Source organism: Heterocephalus glaber, unplaced genomic scaffold (assembly GCF_053883595.1).
Source record: "Heterocephalus glaber isolate CG9 unplaced genomic scaffold, H.glaber_assembly_v1.0 deba00001543, whole genome shotgun sequence".
Lineage (NCBI taxonomy): Eukaryota > Metazoa > Chordata > Mammalia > Rodentia > Bathyergidae > Heterocephalus > Heterocephalus glaber.
The window spans coordinates 4,042,055-4,064,734 of NW_028258336.1; the positions used below are offsets into that span (position 1 = coordinate 4,042,055).

A 22,680-nucleotide genomic window follows, 5' to 3' on the forward strand; every position below is an offset into this window, starting at 1 on the left:
ATAGTATGCTTATGATGTATGAAGTATTTGCTTTCTTTCCTCAGCTTTACACAAGATGAATGTATTCTAGTTATTATTTTTTCTTTGATTTATTTGTATGAAATCATTCTGTGTGCATACATAAAAACTTCTTTCTTATTAATACGCATAGTGTTATAACATGATTATACCATAATTTATTTTCCAGTTTGGTATTGATATATATTTATTTTATTTCCAATCTTTTGATGATCCAAATGGCACTGTAAGGAATAACATACAGACTTTTTTTTATGGTACCGGGGATCGAACTCGGGACCTTGTGCTTGCGAGGCAGGCCGCCGAACCACTGAGCTAAATCCCCGGCCCACATACAGATTTTTTTCACATGTGTTTGATATATTTGTGGGATAAATTCCTGTAACTCGAATTACTGAACTGTTTAAACTTTTGATAAGTATTGCCAAGTTGCTTCCATAGAGGCTGTATCTCTTGATGAATATTTCTTTTTTTTTGGTACTGGGTATCGAACTCGGGGCCTTGTGCTTGTGAGGCAGGCGGAGGAACCACTGAACTAAATCTCTGGCCCATCTTGATGAATATTTCACAGCAATCAGCAGTGTATGAGATTGTTTTTGTGCACTTTTATTAATACAAATATTATAGACAGCTAAGTTAGATAGAAGTTAATAGACAATTAGATAGGGCTAGGTCCTCAAGGGAGTCAGTGCAGAAGATGAAAACATCAAAACTGTGGCTGGAGAAGGGAGGACTTTGAGACTAAAGTCACAGTGGCCAGATTTACATATTTACCTAAGTGATGAATGGAAGTTTGAGATTATACTGTAATTGGTACCAGCCTTTGGGGATTTCCCATAGAAATAGATCATTATCTCACTGGGGATGGGCCATCCTCTCCCACCCACTAAGACTAAGACTACTAAAACTAAAGACAAGACTAAGACTATAGATATGGACCAAGTTTAATGATCTCATCCTTATGCCCTTGTTATGTGCCCCACTTCCCTATTGGATCAACATTAGCTAAGTGGCAATACTGTACTGTACTTGTAATCTTATTGGTTGATTATAGTTTGGCCCACATTGTATCTACCTCGTGACTTTGCCCTATAAAACATCCTCCTCAGAGAGATGACCTTGCTGGCAACCCATTTGAAACCCCTTTTGTTTCTCAGGAGCTATTCTTATTTCCCATCCCTGTTCTCCAGTTCTCAATTGTGTGTCTCTTTACTTTGTGCACCCACATTCCCCTTTTGAGTGTGTACTATTTCTCTCTCAATAAATTTTTCCCACTCTTTTTTTTTTTTGGTAACGGGGATCAAACTCTGGTCCTTGCGCTTGTGCAGCAGGCGGCAAAACCACTGAGCTAAATCCCCAGCCCATTTTTTTTTTTTTTGGTACTGGAGATCGAACTCAGGTCCTTGCGCTTTTGAGGCAGGTAGCAGAACCGCTGAACTAATGCCCCGGCCCAATTTTTCCCACTCTTACCCTCTGTTGTTCCTTGGAATTCATTCTTCCATTTCAGGGAACCCGAACTTGGCACATCAGGTTGGGAGTTATATCTCTCTTTATCAATATTATTAACTGTTTGGAAAATATCTTGATAGTTTTATTTTGCATTTCTCTGAAGAGGTGTTCAACTTTCAGATATCTAAAGAGTTTTCTCTTTTTATAAACTTTCAAGTTTTTTTTGAACGAAGGCAGTTATGAATTACCAATTTATTGTAAAAGATGTTTGCATTTCAGCTACTAAGTGCAAATTAATTGCAGAGTTAAATTTAAAATTGTAACTATCTAGACAGATTTCCATCCTGGGTTCTCTATTTTTTACCTTGTGTGTTCAGTGGTGGTAGACTTGTTTTTAAATTTTTATTTTGTTGGGCTTTGTTTATATAAGTACATAGATTCTTGGTATTTGGAATATCCTTTTTCAGGCTCTTTGTTACAACAGGGAAAGATAGATTGAAAAGCTAGTGATGTCATTAAAAGTTTTGGTCTTAATTGTAGACAATGATCCAAAGCACAGTGTGGTCATTTTAGTTGAATTGAACTGTAGGCCAAGAGATAAAAATTACTTAAGAATTGGTTAATTCATTAAAATAAAAAAAAATCTAGGAGGAAATCATTCAGCTATTCAACATTACTATGGTTCAAGAAAGAGCTTGTTGTATTCTTGGAAGTACAATCTATATGATATATTTGGAACTTAGGGTCTGATGAGTGTATGTTAGGAAAAAATAAGATGTGGACCAAATTGTAGCTGATCTGGAATACTTCATTTGTTTCTTTGTTTTTGTTTTTTTGTTTGTTTGTTTGTTTTGGTGTCAGGGATTGAACTCAACCTTGTGCTTTCAAGGCAGGTGGCAGAACCAGTGAGCTAAATCCCTGCCCCGGTTTTTGGTTTTTTGAGACAGGGTCTTGGTGTGTAGTTTAGGCTGCCCTTGCACTCACTATGTGGCCCAGGCTGGCCTCCAACTCATGGCAGTCCTGCCTCAGCCTCCTGAGTGCTGGGATTACAGTCATGTGCCACCACACCTGGTCTGATCTTGAGTAGGAAGCCCAGGAGTTTGGGGTACAATAGAACAGTTAATTGTATTTTCTCTTTTTGGTACCAGGGATCAAACTTGGGACCTTGTGCTTGTGAGGCAGGCAGCAGAGCCACTGAGCTAAATCCCCGGCCCCAGTTAATTGTATTTTTTAATTAATTGATTAAAGATATGAAACACTACAGATAAACAGATGACAATTATGCATAGGCATAAAAGCGCTGAAGACCATTTATAAAATATAAACTCATAGAACTGAGAATCAGAAAGATCCAATTCTTACAGCCTTTCTTTAGACAAGTGATGTGCTTATATTGGAACTAGATAGACAAATATTTTCTAACTCAGGGCAGTACTTACTAATAACAGAATTGAAATTTATGTTTCAGCTGATTGGTTATTTGCCTTTACATTATTTGATGTAAACGGACACTAGAAGATACTTTTACTTGTAATCTCTTCTTACAAGTTCTTTATCATTTAAAAGGGCAACTGTCATTCTACCACAAATTTTAGATTATTTTTGTTGAAATTAATGATAGTTTAACAGGGGTAAGGTTGTTTGCAGAGAAATTGCATGAGAATATGAGTAGAATGATATATTGTTACTGATTCAATTTTTAAAAGATAAAGATAATACTGGGCCCCCGGATTTAGCTCAGTGGTTCTACCACCTGTCTTGCAAATGCAAGGTCCCAAGTTTGACCCCTGGTACCAAAAAAAAAAAAAAAAAAGATGATACTAATTTACACCATTATCTTGGTCCCTAACAAAGCATTTCAACGAGATTTTAGTATGACCATTTTGTCAGGGTCTATTGGATGCAATGACTAAGATGTGATTTAAGGTTTTATAAACAGGAAGTCTTTTTTTCCACAAAGGAACAAAGTAACAAGATTAATTCATTATAATAGGTCACATTTTTTAAAACTCCAAAAATGTATGCTTTGAAAATTATTTGTTTCTGTCTTAAATACTAGGTTCTGGAATGTGGAGTCTGTGAAGATGTCTTTTCTTTGCAAGGAGATAAAGTTCCTCGCCTTCTGCTTTGTGGCCACACAGTCTGTCATGACTGTCTCACTCGGTTACCTCTTCATGGAAGAGCAATACGTTGCCCATTTGATCGACAAGTAACAGACCTAGGTAGGAAAATTATTTATATGGATTTAAGATTGAAAATTATTCATGTAACATAAATGACATTTGAAATAATTTTTTTTTTAATTTTTTGAAAAAGGGTCTTGTTGTGTAGTTGACTGGACTTGAACTCACTATTAGTTTAGGCTGCCCTTGAACTCGTGGTGATCCTCCTGTCTCAGCTTCCTGAGTGCTGTGATTACAGGCATGGGCCACCATGCCCAGCTTGAAATAATTTCTTCTCACAAAAAATATAAAGTTCCAAAGACCATTAAAAAAATATCAGAATGGGCCGGGGATTTAACTCTACGGCATAGCACTTGCCTGGCAAGCTTGAGTTCCTGAGTTCGATCCCCGGTTCTAAAACAACAACAACAAATCAGACTTTCTAGTACATCTTCTAACTGTAACCTAGTCTATTTTTAATTATTAATATTTCATCTTTTGTGATGTTTATACATAATATAATTTAGGTATAATTACACACAAAGAGCTTTAAGACACCTGAGTAATATATACTGCCCTAGTCAAAGAAATGATAATACTGTATTCATCATAGATTAAATCGTTTGATTGACACCATTAGTCCACTAAAAATATTTTCTTTACAAGTGAATGAGCCAGTAATGAAAATACAGATGAATCATTTTATTTTATCCCCCCCCCGTACTGGAAATTGAACTCAGGCAGGCACTGCACCACTGAGCTAAATCCCTGCCCTTGGATGAATCATTTTAGTCTCAGCACCTTTTTATTTTTTAAATTATGCATTTATTAATTTATTTATAGTACCGAGGATTGAACCCAGCCCCCTCACACTCAGCTATATCCTTAGCCTTTTTTATTTCGAGACAAGGCCTTTCTAAGTCACTGAATTGCCCAGGCTGGGCTCAAATGTGCGATCTTCTTGCCTCAGCGTCTCAAAGTGCTGGGATTACAGGCATACATCACAGTGACTGGCTTCAGCATGTTTTTATTTATTAGTATCAGAGACAGAAGTGTTTGTATCTTGTGATAATTGCTCCTTATTTTCTGTTAAAATTAATTAAAGGTCTTAGAGCTTCTTCAGAGCTTTTTCACCTTGCATACTTCTAAAACTTTGTTTTGTATATCTTGAAACAAGTTATTACTTTGGCATACCAGATTTGGAAATAATGACTTTTATTAACATTGGAAAATTTATTTTACAAATGTAATTTCATTTCTCTAAGTTTAATGTTTTTAGATAAAGAAATTTTCTCTAAAGCATTTAAAGCTGCCATTTTTTTTCTGGTCGATAGCATGATTAAGACATATTTTAAAGTAGTTGTACTATATATCAAGTAGAACCTATTTAAAGTAATTTATCCACTTAACCGAGTAAGCAAGAGTACCCATATTTTTAGGCTAGAAAGGTTTAAAATGTGAAGAAACATGGTTTTAAAATGTTTTCTTCAGGGGCCGGGGATTTAGCTCGGTGGTTTTGCCGTCTGCTGTGCAAGCGCAAGGACCCAAGTTCAATTGCCGGTACCAAAAAAAAAATGTTTTCTAAAGATTTTAGTCATCTGCGATGTAAATACTTTGTCTATTTATCAGATAAATAATATAGGATAGTGATAACATCATTATAGGTAAGATTAACTTACTGTAAGATAACAGAGGTAGGGGAAATGACTCTACTCTCACATTCTTTTGACCTTTTATTTTTTAAAACATACATATATCATTTCTTAATAAAAAATTATACTTACAGAAATGGTAACTTGAAGATGAAGGCTAGAACCTTTCCTCCACTGTTTTGAGAAGCACTATAACCTCTTACATTAATACCACAGGGTAAGGTATTAACATCTTGAATGTTTAAAGTAGAAATAAATGACAGGGAATGGTTGGTTGGATCTTAAGTTGAAATCAAACAAGTATACTATCATATCAACGTTAGAAAAATAGCTCTCCCTTGGTTAGAGATTGTAATTACTATGGGATGTAGATAATTTTTGTTTTTAACTGTGATTCCATTCTGGAGTATGTATTAGTTCCCTTTGATACAGTTGGGTGTCATTTTTTTAAAAATCTCTTTTTAACTGTATTATAGAAATTTTTTTTTTTTTTTTTTTTTTGGGGTACCGGGGATCGAACTTGGGTCCTTGTGCTTGTGCAGCAGGTGACGAAACCACTGAGCTAAATCCCCGGCCCTAGAAATGTTTATATACATTGTAGAAAAGTTGGAAAAATAGAAAAGTAGAAAGAAAAAAATAAAGATTATTTGTAATTCCTTCTTTTAAAAGAAAACTATCATTAAAGGTCATAATTAGAATTTTTTTTCTAGTCCAAAACCAATCTCAATAGTTGCTAGTACTGATCGGCAGTATTTCTGTTTGTACTCTTCTGCCCATAGGGTAAATTTATACTTCCTTGCCCTCTTATAGTTACATATAGCTGTGCAGTTTTCATTTAACCAGTGACACGTGAGCAGAATTGACATGTGAACTTCTAGTTAGACAGTGTTAAAAGGAGGTTTATAGTGGTTCAAGGTGTAGATCCTTTTTCTTGCTTGGTTGTCCAGCAGGTTAGGTCGCATGAGTCCCTCACCATGGGTAATGGGGAACAGAGGCTTTCTTGGCTTCCCTAACTCTTTTAAGATGTTGCAGGAACAAAATCTAAATCTTCGTTATTTTACACTATCAAGATTGTTTTGATCGTTACGGAATTATTAATGATATACTTGTCAATACACTCTCTAGATACTGTTGGGAGTTTATGTGTTTTTGTTCATTACATAATGACTGAATATTTGGGATATTGTCATAGTTGTATTTTTATTGATTTTATTTTTCAGTGAAACTGGGAATTGAATCCAGGACCATGTGTATGCCAGGCAAGCACTTTACCAGTGCCCAGGGGTCATATTTTTAAATGGTAGTTTTGTTACTTTATTTAAATGGAATAAATAGAGCTCTCTTGTTGCCTGTGTATTGTTATAGAATATATGTGAAAAATAGAAACAAGAAGAAGGTTTTGTGGGGGCAGCAAGTCTGAGGGAGGGATACTGAGTGGGTAGCAAGCTGTTTCTTGGGAGGGAGGTGACAAGTCAGGGAGGAGAATAAAGATGTTTAGTTTTCTTTTCTCTTTTCTTTTGTTGTGTTTTCTTTTCTTTTCTTTTCTTTTTTCTCTTTTCTTTTCTTTGCTTTAGAAAAGAAGAGCCAAAAGAGAGAAGAGCTCTGTAGGCAGTGGCTCCATTACATTTTTACATATATATGCATTCAGCAAGCATATATTTGGTGGCTCCAGTGTGAAATAGGATTTCTTTTTTTTTTTTTTCTTAAATTCTTTTATTGGTACATTTTAGATATACAACACATTTACATTTCTCATTGGGAACTTGTACCTTTACATGATGCATCTTGGTTCTTATTTTTTCCCCATTCCTAGCCCTCCCTTCACCCCCTCCACCGTTCCCTATTTACAAAGACTTTATTTCCATTTTTTCCATTTCTCAGCATTTTTCCTTTCCCTTCTTTCCTTTCCCCTGCCCCTCCCACTAACCCTACCCCTTTGGACCTTTTCTTCCTATTTTGCATTATCAATTATTCCTTCTAATCATTGGTACATTTTAGGTATACAATATAATGACATTCATGATTGGAAATTTGCACCTTTACATAGTCTCTCTTGGTTCTTATTTTTCACCCTTGCCCAGCCCTCCCTTCAACCCCTCCAGTCCTCCCTATTTACAAAGATTTTGTTCCTATTTTTCCATTTTCTCATATTAATTCCATTCCCTTCTTTCCTTTTCCCTCCATCTCCCCCTTCCTTCCCCTTTGCCCCTTTTCTTCCTAGTTCACATTACCTATTATACATTTTAGTCCTTATTTACACTTTCAGTTTCTCACACTAGAGAAACTATTCGGTATTTATACATGTGTGTCCTATTTATTTCACTTTAGAGTATCGCCTCAGTGTGCATCCATTTAGCTATAAATGTCTCTAATTTGTCATTTTTTATGGCTGAGTAGTACTCCATTTTATAAAAAAACTACATTTTCTTTATCCAGTCTCCAGTTGATGGGCATTTGGGCTGTTTCCAAGTTTTAGCTATCACAAACTGTACTGCTATGAACATGGGCACACATATATCACTGTGGTATGATTCTTTTAATTCTTTGGGGAAGATCCCCAGCAGGGGAATAGCGGGGTCAAATGGGACTTCCAGTCCTAGTCCTTTGAGGTATCTCCATACTGATTTCCACAGTGGTTGCACCAGTCTACACTCCCACCAGCAGTGGAGCAGGGTTCCTCTTTCCCCACAGCCCCGCCAGCATTTGTTATTGGTTGATTTCATGATAGCAGCCATTCTTTCTGGAGTGAGGTGGAATCTCAGCGTTGTTTTCATTTGCATCTCTTGAATGACCAGTGATGTTGAACATGTTTTCATGTATTTATTTGCTATTTGTACTTCTCCGTGTGAGAAATGTCTGTTCATTTCAGATGCCCATTTTGGGATTGGGTCTTTAAATTTGGGAGGTCTGATCTTTTTAAGTTCTTTGTAGATTCCTGATAGTAGACCTTTGTCTGAGGAAAAGCAGGTGAAGATTTTTCCCACATTGTGGGGTTGTCTCTTCACACTGCTGGTGGTTTCTCTTGCTGTGCAGAAGCTTTTTAATAAGAAGAGATCCCACTTGTTGATTGTTTATGCTAGTTCACGGGCAACTGAGGCTTTGTTCATAAAGTCTTTTCCTACACCAATGTCTTCAAGGGTTCTACTTAACCTCTGTTCCAACTGGTTCAGCGTTTCTATTTTAATATTTAGATCTTTAATCCATTTTGATTTTAGTTTAGTGCATGGCAAGAGATATAGATCTAGTTTTAATCTTTGGCAAGTTGAAGCCCAATTTTTCCAGCACCATTTATTAAAGAGGCTATCTTTCCTCCAGTGAGGGTATTTGGCTCCTTTATCAAAGATGAGATGGCTGAGTGTGTCTGGCATTGTTTCTGCATCTTCTAATCTGTTCCACTGGTCCTCAAGTCTATTTCTTTGCCAGTACCATGCTGTTTTTATCACAGTAGCTTTGTAGTAAAGTTGCAGGTTGGGGATCGTGATACCCCCTGCCATGTCTCTGTTACCTAGAATTGCTTTTACTATTCTGGGTCTCTTCTTGTTCCAAATGAATTTTTGGATTGTTTTCTCGAGGTCCATGAAGTATGCTGCTGGGATCTCAATTGGAATTGCATTGAATCTATATAGCAGTTTTGGAAGTATGGCCATTTTCACTCTATTAATCCTTCCTACCCAGGAGCAGGGGATGTCTGTCCATTTTCTGATGTCATCTTCAATGTCTCTTTTCAGAGTGCCATAGTTTTCTGAGAAGAGGTCTTTGATTTCTTTTGTTAGGTTAATTCCTAGGTATGAAATAGTATTTCTTGTGTACAAGCTTACTGTGGCCAGATAGTCCTTTTTTTAAAATAAATTTTATTTTTTTCCCTTACCCCCTTCAAGCCCCCACCTCTCCCTATGTACAGAACCTTTGTTTCCATTTTTTCCTTCTATTTTCAGTTTTTCTCTTGACCCTTCCTTCCTTTCTCCCACTCTCCTCCCTTGTTTGCCTTCCCATTTGAACACTTCCCATTTCCCAACATCCATTATACATTTCAGTCCTTATTTCCACTTTTGGTTTTTCACACCACAGAAACAGTATAGTATTTAAACATGTGTGTCAGATTTATTTCACTTAAGAGTATGGTCCAGCCATTTAGCTATAAATGTCTAGTACTCCATTGTATTAAAAAAAAACCCACGTCTTTATCCACTTCTCAGTTAATGGGCATTTGGGCTGTTTCCAAGATTTAGCTATTAAAAACTGCTGCTAAAATCATGAATGTCCATATATCACTGTGGATGATGCTTTTAATTCTTTTGAGAAGATACTAAGAAGAGGTATAGCTAGCTGGGTCAAATGGAACCTCTAGTTTTAGTTTCTTGAGAAATCTCCACACTGATTTCCACAGTGGTTGAACCAATCTGCACTCCCACCAACAGTGGAAAAGAGTTCCTTTTTCCCCAAAGTCCCTCCAGCATTTATAATTGGTTGATTTCTTGATAGCAGCCATGCTTTTTGGAGTGAGATGGAATCTCAGTGTTGTTTTCATTTACATCTCTCAAATACCAGTGATATTGAACATTTTTTCATGTATTTATTTGCCATTTCTAGTCCTTCATTTGAGAATTATCTGTTCATTTCAGGTGCCCATTTTTGGATTGTGCATTTAAATTTGTGGTGGTCTGAATTTTTTTGAGTTCTTTATATATTCTAGATAATAATCCTTTATCTGAATAGCTGGTAAAAATTTTTTCCTTCTCTGAATTATATCTTCACTCTGTTGGTGGTTTCTTTTGCTGTGCAAAAGATTTTTAATAAGATGAGGTCCCAGTTGTTGATTGTAGTATTTCCTGTGTGGTCTCAATTTTATTCATGAAGTCTTTGCCTACTCCTGTGTCCTCAAGCTTTCTATCAATTCTCTCTTTCAGGAGATTTAGTGTTTCTGTTTTAATATTTAGATCTTTAATCCATTTTGATTTTAGGTTAGTGCATGGTAAAAGATATGTGTCTAATTTCAATCTTTGATATGTGGAAAGCCCATTTTTCCAGCACCATTTATTGAAGAGGCTATCTTCCTTCCAGTGACGGTGTTTCGCTCCTTTGTCAAAAATGAGGTGGTTGAGTGTGTCTGGAGTTGTTTCTGCATTCTCTAGTCTGTTCCAGTGATCCTCAGGTCTGTCCTTTTGCCAGTACCATGCTGTTTTTATCACCATAGCTTTGTAGTATAAGTTAAAATCAGGGATTGTAATCCTTCCTTGCCTCTGTTGCCCAGAATTGCCTTTGCTATTCTAGGTCTCTTCTGGTTCCAAGTGAATTTTAGGATTGCTTTGTCTAATTCTGTGAGATACGCTGTTGGGATTTTGATTGGGATTGCTTTGAATCTGTATAACAGTTTTGGAAGTATGGCCATTAGTTCTTCCTATCCAAGAACAAGGGATATGTTTCTGTTCTCTGATATCCACGTTGATCTTCTTTTTCAGAGTACTGTAGTTTTCAATGTGGAGGTTTGTTACTTCCTTTGTTAGATTGATTCCTAGGTATTTCATTTTTTTGCATGCTATTGTGAAAGGGATTGTTTCTCTAATTTCTCTGTCAGTGAGTTTGTTATTCGTGTTCAGGAAGGCTATTGATTTTTGGTGTTGACTTTGTATCCAGCTGTGGCAATGAATTTGATTATTAAATCTAGAAGTCTTTTGATGGAGTTTTTGAGGTCTTCCATGTAGAGTATAATGTCATCTGCAAATAATGGTAATTTAACTTCTTCCTTTCCACTCTTTATTCCTTTTATTTCTTTCTCTTGTCTAATTGTTCTGGCTAGTGTTTCTAGAATTTTATCGAACAAGAGAGATGACAGTGGACATCCTCATCTTGTTCCTGATTTTAGAGTGAAAGCTTTCAATTTTTGTCTATTCAGTAAGATGTTGGCTGTTGGTTTTCATAGATGGCTTTTATGAGATTGAGATAAAGACCATCTGTATGAATTTTGTCTAGAGTTTTTATCATGAATGGATGTTGTACCTTGTGAAATGCTTTTGTGCATCTATTGAGAGTGTCATACAGTTTTCGTCCTTGGCTCTGTTAATATAGTGTATTACATTTATTGATTTGCATATGTCAAGCTATCCCTGCATCCGTGAGATGAATCCAACTTGGTCATGGTATATAACCCTTGATGATTTGCTGCATTCTGTTTACCAGTATCTTATTGAGGATTTTTGCATCTATGTTCATTAGGGAGACTGGCCTGTAATTCTCCTTTTTAGTTGGATCTTTCTCTGATTTTGGAATCAGGGTAATGCTTGCTTCCAGGAATGAATTTGGAAGCATTGCTTCCCTTTCAATTTCAGTAAAGAGTTTGAGATGTAGTGACAGTAGGTCTTCTTTTAAATTTCTTATAGAATTCAGCAGTGAATTCATCAGGGCCAGGGCTTTTCTTTTTTGATAATTTTTAAATTACATATTCAGTTGCATTGGCTGATACTGGTTTATTTATAATTTCTATATCTTCTTGATTAAGTTTTGGTAATTCATATGTATCTAGGAATCTGTCCATTTCTTCTGTATTTTCCATCTTACTAGACTACAGGTTCTTGAAGTAGGTGTTGCTGATTTTCTGGATCTCTGCAGGATCTGTTGTGATTTCACACTTTTCATTCCTCATGGCATGGATTTGAGTATTTTCTTTCCTTTTTTGATAAGATTGGCTAAGCGTTTGTGAATTTTATTTAATCTTTCAAAGAACCAACTCTTCAATTCGTTGATTCTTTGTATTGTTTTCTTAGTCTCCATTGCATTAATTTCTGTCTGATTTTTATAATTTCCTCTCTTGTGTAAGCTTTGGGCATGACTTGCTCTTTTTCTAGAAGCTTGAGGATTAACATTAGGTTGTTTGAGTCTGCTTTGTTTTTCTGACAGAAGTTCGCAGCTATAAATTTCTCTCTTAGGACTGCTTTCATTGCATCCCGTAAGTTCTAACTTTCATTAATTCCCATAAGTGTTGTCATTATCATTTAATTGTAGAAATTGTCTGATTTCTGCTTCAATTTCACCTGTGACCCATCTTTAGGAGGGTTTTATTTAATTTCCATGTGTTTATGGAGTTCTTGTTTCTTTTACCATTGATTTCCAATTTCATTGCACTATGTTCTGATAATATACGTGGGATTCTTTCAATTCCTTTGCATTTATTTAAGCATGTTCTATGAGCTAGTATATGGTCTATTTTGGAGCAAGTCCCATGTGCAGCTGTGAAGAATGTGTATATTGATATTGCGGGGTTGGACAGTGTGTGAACATCTACTGAGTCCATTTTTTCAAAAGTTTGGTTCAATTCTGATATTTCATTGTTGATTTTTTGTCTGTTTGATCTGTCTATTTGTGACAGTGGGATATTGAGATCCCCCATTGCAGGTGTATTAGTGCTTATATGATTTTTCATGTCCATTAATACCTGTTTTGTATAGTTGAGTGCACTGCTATTTGGTGCATATATATTTAGAATTGTTATCTCTTCCTCTTGGATTGTTCCCTTTACCGGGATGTAGTGACCTTCTTTGTCTTTTAATCAATCTTGGTTTAAAATCCACTTTGTTCGCAAATACAATAGCTACCGCTGCTCTTTTCCAGGTTCCTGTTGCATGGAATATTGTTTTCCATCTTTTGACTTTCAGTTTTATGAATTTATTTTTCAATTAAATGTGTTTCTTGTATGCAGGATATTGGTGGATCTTGTTGCTGCTTCTTCTTTTTTTTTTTTTGTTACTGTGGATGGAACTTAGGACCTTGTGGTTGCGAGGCAGGTGCGGTGCCACTGAGCTAAATCCCCGGCCCTGGATCTTGCTTCTTGATCCATTCTGCCAGTCTGTTTCTGTTGATTGGGGAATTGAGATCATGGACATTGATTGTTATAACTGATATATCTTGTTTTATTTCTGTCATGTTATTTTCCTGCTGTTGGCTTCCTTCTTTCTTTTTAATTTCTTGCCTTGCCATGTGGATTCATTCTGTTGGGGTTCATGGAGTTGTAATCCTTATTGTCTCTTTCTAGAATGTCTTTCAGAACACTTTGGAGTGCTGGTTTGGAGGTCGTGAATTTCTTCAGGTGCTCTTTGTCATGGAAGTATCTAATTTCTCCATCAATTTTAAAGGATAGCTTTGCAGAGTACATTAGTCTGGGTTGGATGTTGTTTTCCTTTAAGGCTTGAAATATTTCACTCCAAGCTCTTCTTGACTTGCGAGTTTGTGTTGAGTCTGCTGTGATTCTGATGGGCCTTCCTTTATAGGTGATTTGTTTCTTTAATAGCTTTTAATACTCTGTTCTTGTGTTGAATTTATGAAATCTTGAGTATTATATATCTGGGGGAAAGACTTTTTTTGACAATGGCTATTTGGAGTCCTATATGCCTCACTTAATCTGTATGTCAAATTCTTTTTCCCTGTTTGGGAAGTTTAATTTAATTATTTCTGAGAACAGTTTTTATGTCATTCGCACTATTTTCTGCTTTTTCATTGACTCCAATCAATCTTATGTTATTTTTCTTTGCATCATCTAGCAGCTGCTGGATTGATTTCTCATGGACCCTTGCTATTTTTAAGAAATCTCTCTTTTCATGATTGTTAATCGCGATCCTGTCTTCTATATCTGATATTCTGCCCTCACATTGGCTCATTCTGCTGCGTATACTTTACTTTCAGTGGAATTTTTAATCTCTGGATATCTGTTTGAATCTGTTTTATGGATTCTGTTTCTTTCCTATGCTGGGCATTCATGGTTTCCATCATATTTCTCATCTGTATCTTTCATTCTTGTCACCATCCCTGTAGTTATCTGGGAAATTATTCCTGGTTTGAATTTTTCTATAGTCTTGTTCATTTGCTTTGTTAATTCTGCTGTTACCACTTTAGAGAGTCCAGGTGGGTCACTTTCGGAATGTTCCTCTTAATTGCCCCCAGGGTTTGCCTTTGGTGAGCTGAAAGTCTGGGGGGGCAGGTTGCATCTTATTTAAGTTTGTTGTCACTCTCTATTTTTTTTTTAACTTTGATTACTGAGTTTATACTTGTAAATTGCTTATGTCGAGTAGCTTTATTGCCAGTATTCAGAACCTTTAGGAAATGACTACCTCTTGAAAGTGTCTTTCAAGTGTAGCTAGCTTTTGGGTTTTGAATTTGTTGCAGGATCAATTACATATATGTAATTGGTGTGTATATATATATATATATATATATACACACACACACAATTGATATATATATGATGTTTATTATAGATCACAGTGAAAAAATCAGAATGCATTTGTTATATATTAAGTCAGTGATAAAATAGGATTTGTTAAGTTCAGTGGTTGAAAAGTAGAATTTTATACTATGTTTCTATTTGGAGTGCTGAAGAATTCTGTTTTCTAAAGAGAACACTAACAAAGAAATTTTTCTGGAATAAAAAGCAAATGGGGAAATTTTGGTTTTTTTGGAATTAGACATTATTAATGGCCAGGCATTGTGTCCCACCCCTGTAATCCCAACACCTATTAGACTGAACCAGGATTTTTAATTTGAGGCCAGCTTGGGCTACACAGTGAGAGGGACACTTTTGTCTCAGGCTATGTGATAAAAGGATTGATACTACATTTTGTTACATGTAGTTTTTGTTTTTATGTTCTAGGAGATTCAGGTGTCTGGGGGTTGAAAAAAAATTTTGCTTTATTGGAGCTTTTAGAACGACTGCAGAATGGACATATTGGTCAGTATGGAGCTGCAGAAGAAGCCATTGGCATATCTGGAGAGGTATTGATTGAACTTGGTAAAATATTTGTTACAAGATGATTTTTCACTTAGTTTAAAATATTTGCTATTGGGCTGGGGATTTAGCTCTGGTTCCAGCGCCTGCCTCGCATGCACAAGGTCCTGAGTTCGATCCCCAGTATCAAAAATAAAACAAAACAAAACAAAAAAATATTTGCTATTAACACAATAGTACCTCCTTTGCTTTAGCAGGTCAATTGCTTGAGACATAGCTTTTTATTATATTACACTTCATTAAGGGTATACTACTACCAACATAACAAAAGTAGAGCTGAAACTTGAGTTATTTGAAAATACTATTCCTAAGCTATGTATGTGTCAGCTTTTCTCCTTCTTATAATTCAATTCTACCCAAGGATAGAATGAAGAAAAGTAATAGGATCATAGGAGTAAAAAATATGTAAGCTACATTACAACAAAGGACGCAAAAGTGTATCAGTCAACAGTGAAGTACAGTTAGAACAACAACAAAAAAAAACTATGAAAGAGACCATTTCATATAGAGGGAAAATGTCTTATTAAAGATAGTAGTAGCTTAGTTGCCAATATATTTTTATTGTTAAATAAAACTTGTGGGAGGTCATGAATTTGAACTGGGTATTTGTGCTGGGCTTAACAGACTAAACCTATATAGAATGTAATCACAAGGAAGGAAGGAACAAGAAAAAAAGTGAAAATAGAAGGAAAAAATGGAAACAAAGCTTCTGTACATAGGGAGAGGCAGGGGCTTGAGGGGAGAAATAGGATAAAATAAAATAAAATGTATTGAAAAAAAGAATAATCACAGTTTATTTAATCAAAGTAACTAAACAATGGTTGGTTGCAGGTAGCCAATTAATTGACTGATTGACTAAGCTATGGCCAGTTAAGTTATTTTCAATATCTCACTTCCACTTTTTAAAATAAATCCTATCTGATCACATTGTTGGTTGAAGTACTTTGAAACTGTTCTGGAAGATGCCCAATTTACAAATCATTTTTTCTTTGCATTGCTTTGTTTTTCTTTGCTCAAATACACTCCACTTAAGAGAATTTGCTGAAGGAATTTTCTGTTTTGTTTTTTTTTTTTTTTTTGGTACCAGGGATCGAACTTGGGTCCTTGCGCTTGTGCAGCAGGCGGTGAAACCACTGAGCTAAATCCCCGGCCCAAGGAATTTTCTGTTTTAACATATATAAAGCTTTATAAGATTATGGGGTTTTACATTTCAAAATTTGTTTAATGTTATATTGACTGGGTTCAGTTTTAAGGCATTAATTTTTTGTTTGTCAGAGTATCATTCGTTGTGATGAAGATGACGCTCATGTTGCATCTGTATATTGTACTGTGTGTGCAACTCACTTGTGCTCGGAGTGTTCTCAAGTTACTCATTCTACAAAGACCTTAGCAAAGCACAGGCGAGTGCCTCTAGCTGATAAACCTCATGAGAAAACCATGTGCTCTCAGCACCAAGTACATGCCATTGAATTTGTTTGCTTGGAAGAAGGTTGTCAGACCTGCCCACTCATGTGCTGTGTCTGCAAAGAATATGGAAAACATCAAGGTCATAAGGTAAGAATTTTATTAAATTGGATGACTCTCTCTAGTTTACCAGCCTACCATTTGTTTTCTCTGACACGGTTCTTTATGCTAAAATGAAGGATTGAGAAGAATTAAATGATGCATGGGTTGGGGTTGGTAGCATAAAAAGAAATGAGGGATTTTTTTGGTACCAGGGATCGAACTTGGGACCTTACGCTTGGGAGGCAGGCAGAAGCACCACTGAGCTAAATCCCTGGGCCTTTTTTTTTTCTTTTTTGAGACAGAGTCTTGGTATATATTTCAGCCTGGCCTTGAACTCACTATGTAGCCCAGGCTGGTATCAAACTCATAGCAGTTCTCCTAGCTCAGCCTCCCAAGTGCTGGGATTACATGTGTGTGCCACCACTCTTGACTTGAGAGATTTCTGAATGTCATAACAATTTCAGAAAGGCCTAATGACTCTACTGAAAAATATCTTTCCATCCAGGTGCGGTGGTACACAACTGTGATCCTAGCAACTAGGGAGGCTCAGGCAGGAGGATCACAAGTTTGAGTCCCCTTTTGTAACTTAGTGAGACCTTGTCTCAGTAAAATTTAAAAAATAGGGGCAACCCACTTTCTGGTCGCCCTTCGGTCTCTCTTAGACAGAAGCTATCTTTCTCTCAATAAATTTTTCCTACTCTTAAAAAAAAAAACCAAAGCTGACATTTTTGTAAGGTTAGACAAAAATAAACAGAAGAACAACAACAAAAACACACACACAAAACAGAACAAAACAAAATTTAAAAAATAAAGGGTTGGGGTAGCTTGGTGGTAGAAGCTTGCCTAACATGTTCTGGGTCCTGGGTTCAATGCCCAGCCTCCAAGGGAAAAAAGTAAACTTTCTAGTAGGAAACAAAAGCTTTCTTTATGTGCATGTTTTCATAATGCACAGGATAATTTAATAATATTTATGTGTACTGATGAACTATTATGATATAATTTTAGAGATAGTCTCTTGTTTTTTTGTCTGAGAAATGGACTCCAAATTTTAAATTATTTCTTTGTAGTATGGTTCTCTTATGAAGAAGTAAAGTGAGTTAGTATATTCTTACCTTATGCTGCACTTTTTCTAAAAGTGTTGTAGAAGTCATCTATAGCTGATTTTTTTGTATTAAGTGGAATTTAAATAATTTTTATATCATTAATCAATATTTTAAATTCTGTAATTATGTTGCATTTTATAGCATTCGGTATTGGAACCAGAAGCTAACCAGATCCGAGCATCAATTTTAGATATGGCTCACTGCATACGGACCTTCACTGAAGAAATCTCAGATTATTCTAGAAAATTAGTTGGAATTGTTCAGCACATTGAAGGAGGAGAACAAATAGTAGAAGATGGAATTGGAATGGCTCACACAGAACATGTATGGATTTTCTTCTTTTTTTTTTTTAAATCTTTTTACCCTTTTTCATTCTCACATTTTCACCTTCTAGAAAGTATTGCACAATTACAGTGTGCCAGTACTGACCTAGTGACTGGATATAACTTTTTAAAAAGTATTTTTCTTCATGGAAGTTGTAATCCTTTATGGAAAGGAGGCAGTGTGATAGTGTGATAACTGTTTTGTATGGTGGGTAGGGAAGCGCACAGTGCACATAAAAGGGACAGCAATTTATGTAGGTCAGAGAAGGCTTCCTAGAAGAACTCATGTCTAAACTGAGATTTGAAGGAGTTTGATCAGAGAGAAGAGTGTGGTGAGGACTGAGCTGTCCCCAAAGGTAGAATATGTTAAAATGGTTAAAGTGAGGATTGGACATACTGAAACTTAAAATCCACTGGAGCTCTCAGAGCTCCTTGGTAAGAAGAGAGGTTGGAGAGTTAAAGCTAAATCAAACAAGATCTTTTTAGTCATGTTAAAGAGTTTGGAACTTAGCTTTAGTGCAGTGATGAGCCATTGAAGAATTGAGGTAGGAATGACATAATTAAGTTTGCATTTTAAAAAGTTACTTTTAAATACAGAAAATGATTTGGAAGAGCAACAGATTGGAAGCAGGAAGATCTATTAAGACATTGTTAAAGTTTTCTAGTTCAAAGATGTTTATGGCTTGTAATGCTAGAGTAGTAAGACTGAAAAGTAAGATGGATTTGAGGTTTGATGTTTTAAGGAGGTAGTGTAAGTAGGGCTTAATGATTGTTGATATCCATTGGACAGGTAACTTGGAGGGTCAAGCAGTTAGACCATTTAGAAAGCTATTACACCAAGTGTGATAGAAAAATATAGTGAATATTTAAATAAAAAATTATTACAATAAAATACACATTACCATTAATCACCTTTAGACTACTACTTCCTCTCACCTAAGATACACTTATTCTTGGCACTTCCTGAAACAATTCTGGAAGTCCTCTTTTGTGAATGTCTTTAGTAGTGCTCTTGTGACTACTTTGATGTCCTGAATTGATTCAAAACATTTGCCTTTCGTGGTCATTTTAACTTTGTGGAAGAGTCAGAAGTTGCAGTGTGCCAGATCCAGTGAATAAAGTAAATGAGGACACATCATCATGTTTTTACAAGCCTGCCTTTCTGTTGGATGGGAGGACTTCTAGAACTACTTCAGGAAGTAGCAAAAATGACAGGACAAGTGTTTTTGAACTGAGGGAAGTATTTTGAGGGGGATTAATGGCAATGTGCTTTTAGCATAATATTTTAAAATTTAAACATTCATTGTATATTTTGATGATACCTCATAATAACAAGGTGAGAGGTGATAATGCTTGGACTAGGTTGTTTGAATTGTAGATAGTGAAGCACGATCAGATTCTGGATATATTTTGAAGTCATGAGAAGTTTGCTGAAGGACTATTTGTGGTATATGAAAGCCATGTTAAGGATGACTCCTATTTTTTCTTTTTGGGTTTAACAACCTGGAGGATGGAGTTACCGTTTACTGAGATGGAGGTAACTAGGTGTGGGGGTTGGGGAGACTGGAGATTAGGTTTTCCATTTTGCTTAGATGTCATTCATAAACAGTTGGATATTCAGAGTCTGTAGTTGAAGGGAAAACTCTTATTGTGGAGGTTTAAATTTTGGAATTTGTAAGGGTATAGATGTCTAAAATATTTATTTAGGTTACATTTGTTTAAAACCTAGGTACCAGGTACTGCAGAGAATGCACGGTCATGTGTCCGGGCTTATTTTTCTGATCTACACGAAACTCTGTGTCGTCAAGAAGAAATGGCTCTAAGTGTTGTTGATGCTCATGTTCGTGAAAAACTGATTTGGCTTAGGCAGCAACAAGAAGATATGACTATTTTGTTGTCTCAAGTTTCAACTGCCTGCCTCCATTGTGAAAAAACTTTGCAGCAGGTCAGTGGTTTAAACGTGGCCAAAGCCATAGTTGTAAGGTAAAGTAGATAATTACCAGAGATATACACTATTCTATTTTTTTTAATTCAGTGACTGAGCTTTCCTGCATGCATTGCTATTGTTCTTAGGATGTGGTCTGTAACTTCAAATTACTGCATTAACCACATCAGTGTCCTGTTCTTCATTTAACCCCTCTATCATAAAGCTGTGGATTCTAGGAACCCTCTAACTTCCTATCCTTCAGTCATGCCAAGCTTCATTACTGTTCTTTGTCAAGTATATGCTATTTTTTTCTGATTAGAGTGCCTCTCTTTTCAGTTAGTGGAAATCTTCCTTTGCCTTCAAGGTTTAGTTCAAATGTTTGCTAATCCTTGGAGCTTTCCCTTCCTTAGTCTTTTTTGGATGCTTACTAGCATGTACTCCCTTGCTCTGTTCTAATTTGATGGTTCTTCAGTATTATAGTAAACCTATATTTTATGATAGTTGAGGTATTATAAGCAATTTGTTACCCAGCTTACAGATGATTTGTTTTTTAAATAAATTAGATTCCATGTTATTCTAACAAAAATTTCAGGCTTACACCTTTCTGTTTTGGATCTGGTTTCGTAAGTGGAAGACATAAAGTTAATTGCTACTGTAAGAATTTTAGAATAGCTAGTATCTACCTTATTTTTACTGATGCACTGCTAGTTGCTATATTGATTTCATATTATGGTAGCCTAAACCTTTTACCCTCATAGAGCTTTTTCTCTGAAATATCTGATTATATTTATGAGAGTGTGGCCAGTGACCTCATCAGTCTTGAGTTGTTTTGTGTTTAGTCTTTATTTCATTGAATTGTAGCAGTTGATGTGTATGCAACTTATTAAGTTGTCTTTTGATTCCAATCCTTCTCTTTTTTCATTTGCTTTGTGATGCTGGGGCCAGAACTCTTATAAAGGACTTATCTTGCTCCCTGTTAGGTGCTGCTAATAGGAGGCACTAGAGGAAAGTTGGAAGGCAGGAGGCAGCTTCCTGTGAGTTCCAGTTGGCTTGAGTTTCCAGTGAATGCCACTCCTTTCAGTGAAGGGACAGCTTCTGAGTTTCAGCTCTATGTAGCCCTGCCTATGAATTTCTGAGTTATAGTAATTCTAATATTTTCCCTTTATTCCCCAGCTGTGTAGATAGCTATTTCCTATAGTTGCTGCCTCCATCATACCTACCCATTCAATCATCTAGTTAATAATTACTACTTAGGCTTTTTTTTTTTTTTTTTTTTTGAGATAGTCTCTTGTGTAGTTCAGGTTGGTCTTGAACTTACCATGTGGCCCAGCCTGGCCTCAAACTTGGGGCAATCCTCTTGCCTCAGCTTCGTGAGTGCTGGGATTACAGGTGTGTGCCACCAAGCCCATCTGTATTAAGTTCTTTATGTTCAAGTAACTGGATTATTTATGTTTTCTGATTTGACCTTGAATGATGTAGTATGCATATTTGCCCCACAAGCTATCTGTATGCATCCTGTTCACCTTTATATCTTTAAATTCTTTGTATATAGATAGAAGTAATTTAATAAATACTTGTTCAGCTCATGGTGGGTGATCAAGCTACACAGCAAAATCAGAACAGAATAATATCTTAACTCATATTTACTTGACTACTTGAGTATTTTCATATTTACTTTATGAAAAAGTATGTTCATATTTACAAAATATTTAAAAGTATTTTAGTGTTTCTGAAGTATTCTGTCAAAATAACTGGTTATTGTCAGTGTTATGTTATTCCCTTGTGTTAATGTACCTAAAATTGGGTCTTGGATTCATTTTTAATGTGGAACCATTATTTTTTTGTTTTAAAAAAATTTAATTAATGCATAATAATTGTATATACTTATGGGCTACAATTGCTGTTTTGATGTATACATTGTATAATGATTATATCAGGGAAATTAGCACATCCATCACCTCAAACATTTATCATTTCTTTGTGGGAAGAACATTGTACAGGAAGAACTTAAAGTATATCTCTCTATGTATATTTGTATATAACTTTATATCTGATAGGAGCTCAAGTAATTCAACAGCAAAATACCCCAAATAATCCAATCAAAAGTGGGCAAACATACTAATCATAAGGGAAATGCAAATCTTGACTTCAACGAACTATACTTTGGTCATTCCACTTAAAAAGGCTAATATTTAAAAGATAAAGAAAAGAAAACCCTCCCTTTAAACTATTTCAAAATATACAATATAGGTTCAATATCCAGAAATAAAAAAATCTGTGTTCTAGAATCTGATTTTTTTTTTTTTTGAGACAGGGTTTCACTAAGTGGTTAGGTTGCCTAGTTTGGGCTTGAGCTTGTGATTCTCCTGTTTTAGCCTCCTAGAATATGGGGATTACAATTGTGTGCCACCATGCCTGGTTTAAAATCCGAAACTTTTTGAGCAGCAGCGTGACACTGAAAAAGGTTTTGGGTTTGGAGATTTTCAGATATCAAATTTCAGCTGTTAAAATCTATATAAATATTCTAAAATCTACAAACCCCTGACATCTGAAACAGTTCTAGTCCCACGCATTTCAGATGTAGAATACTCAATCTGTATATTATTGTCATCCTATACTCACCCTGCTGTGTAATAGAACACTAGAACTCATTTCTCTTACCTGTTATAACCACTGTTGTATTCTCTGCTTCTACAAGAGCAACTCTTTTAGATTTCATATATGATTGAGATAGTGTGGTGTTTATCTTTCTGCACCTGCCTTATTTC

The 22,680-nt window shown here is 35.8% G+C and overlaps 1 protein-coding gene across 4 annotated transcripts in view; it reads left to right on the forward strand.

The window, feature by feature from the left end:
* The window catches only part of Trim23 (tripartite motif containing 23), a 42,212-nt gene that overhangs the window by 3,261 nt on the left and 16,271 nt on the right, over positions 1-22,680 (forward strand). For 3 of the 4 annotated variants that reach the window (XM_004862870.3, XM_021243005.2, XM_087189549.1), the window contains exons 2-6: positions 3,527-3,689; positions 14,919-15,040; positions 16,329-16,607; positions 17,804-17,986; positions 19,715-19,930. In XM_004862870.3, coding sequence (XP_004862927.2) covers positions 3,527-3,689; positions 14,919-15,040; positions 16,329-16,607; positions 17,804-17,986; positions 19,715-19,930 — 963 coding nt within the window. The remainder of the gene's footprint in view (positions 1-3,526; positions 3,690-14,918; positions 15,041-16,328; positions 16,608-17,803; positions 17,987-19,714; positions 19,931-22,680) is intronic. The other variant, XM_087189550.1, reaches the window with a different exon arrangement.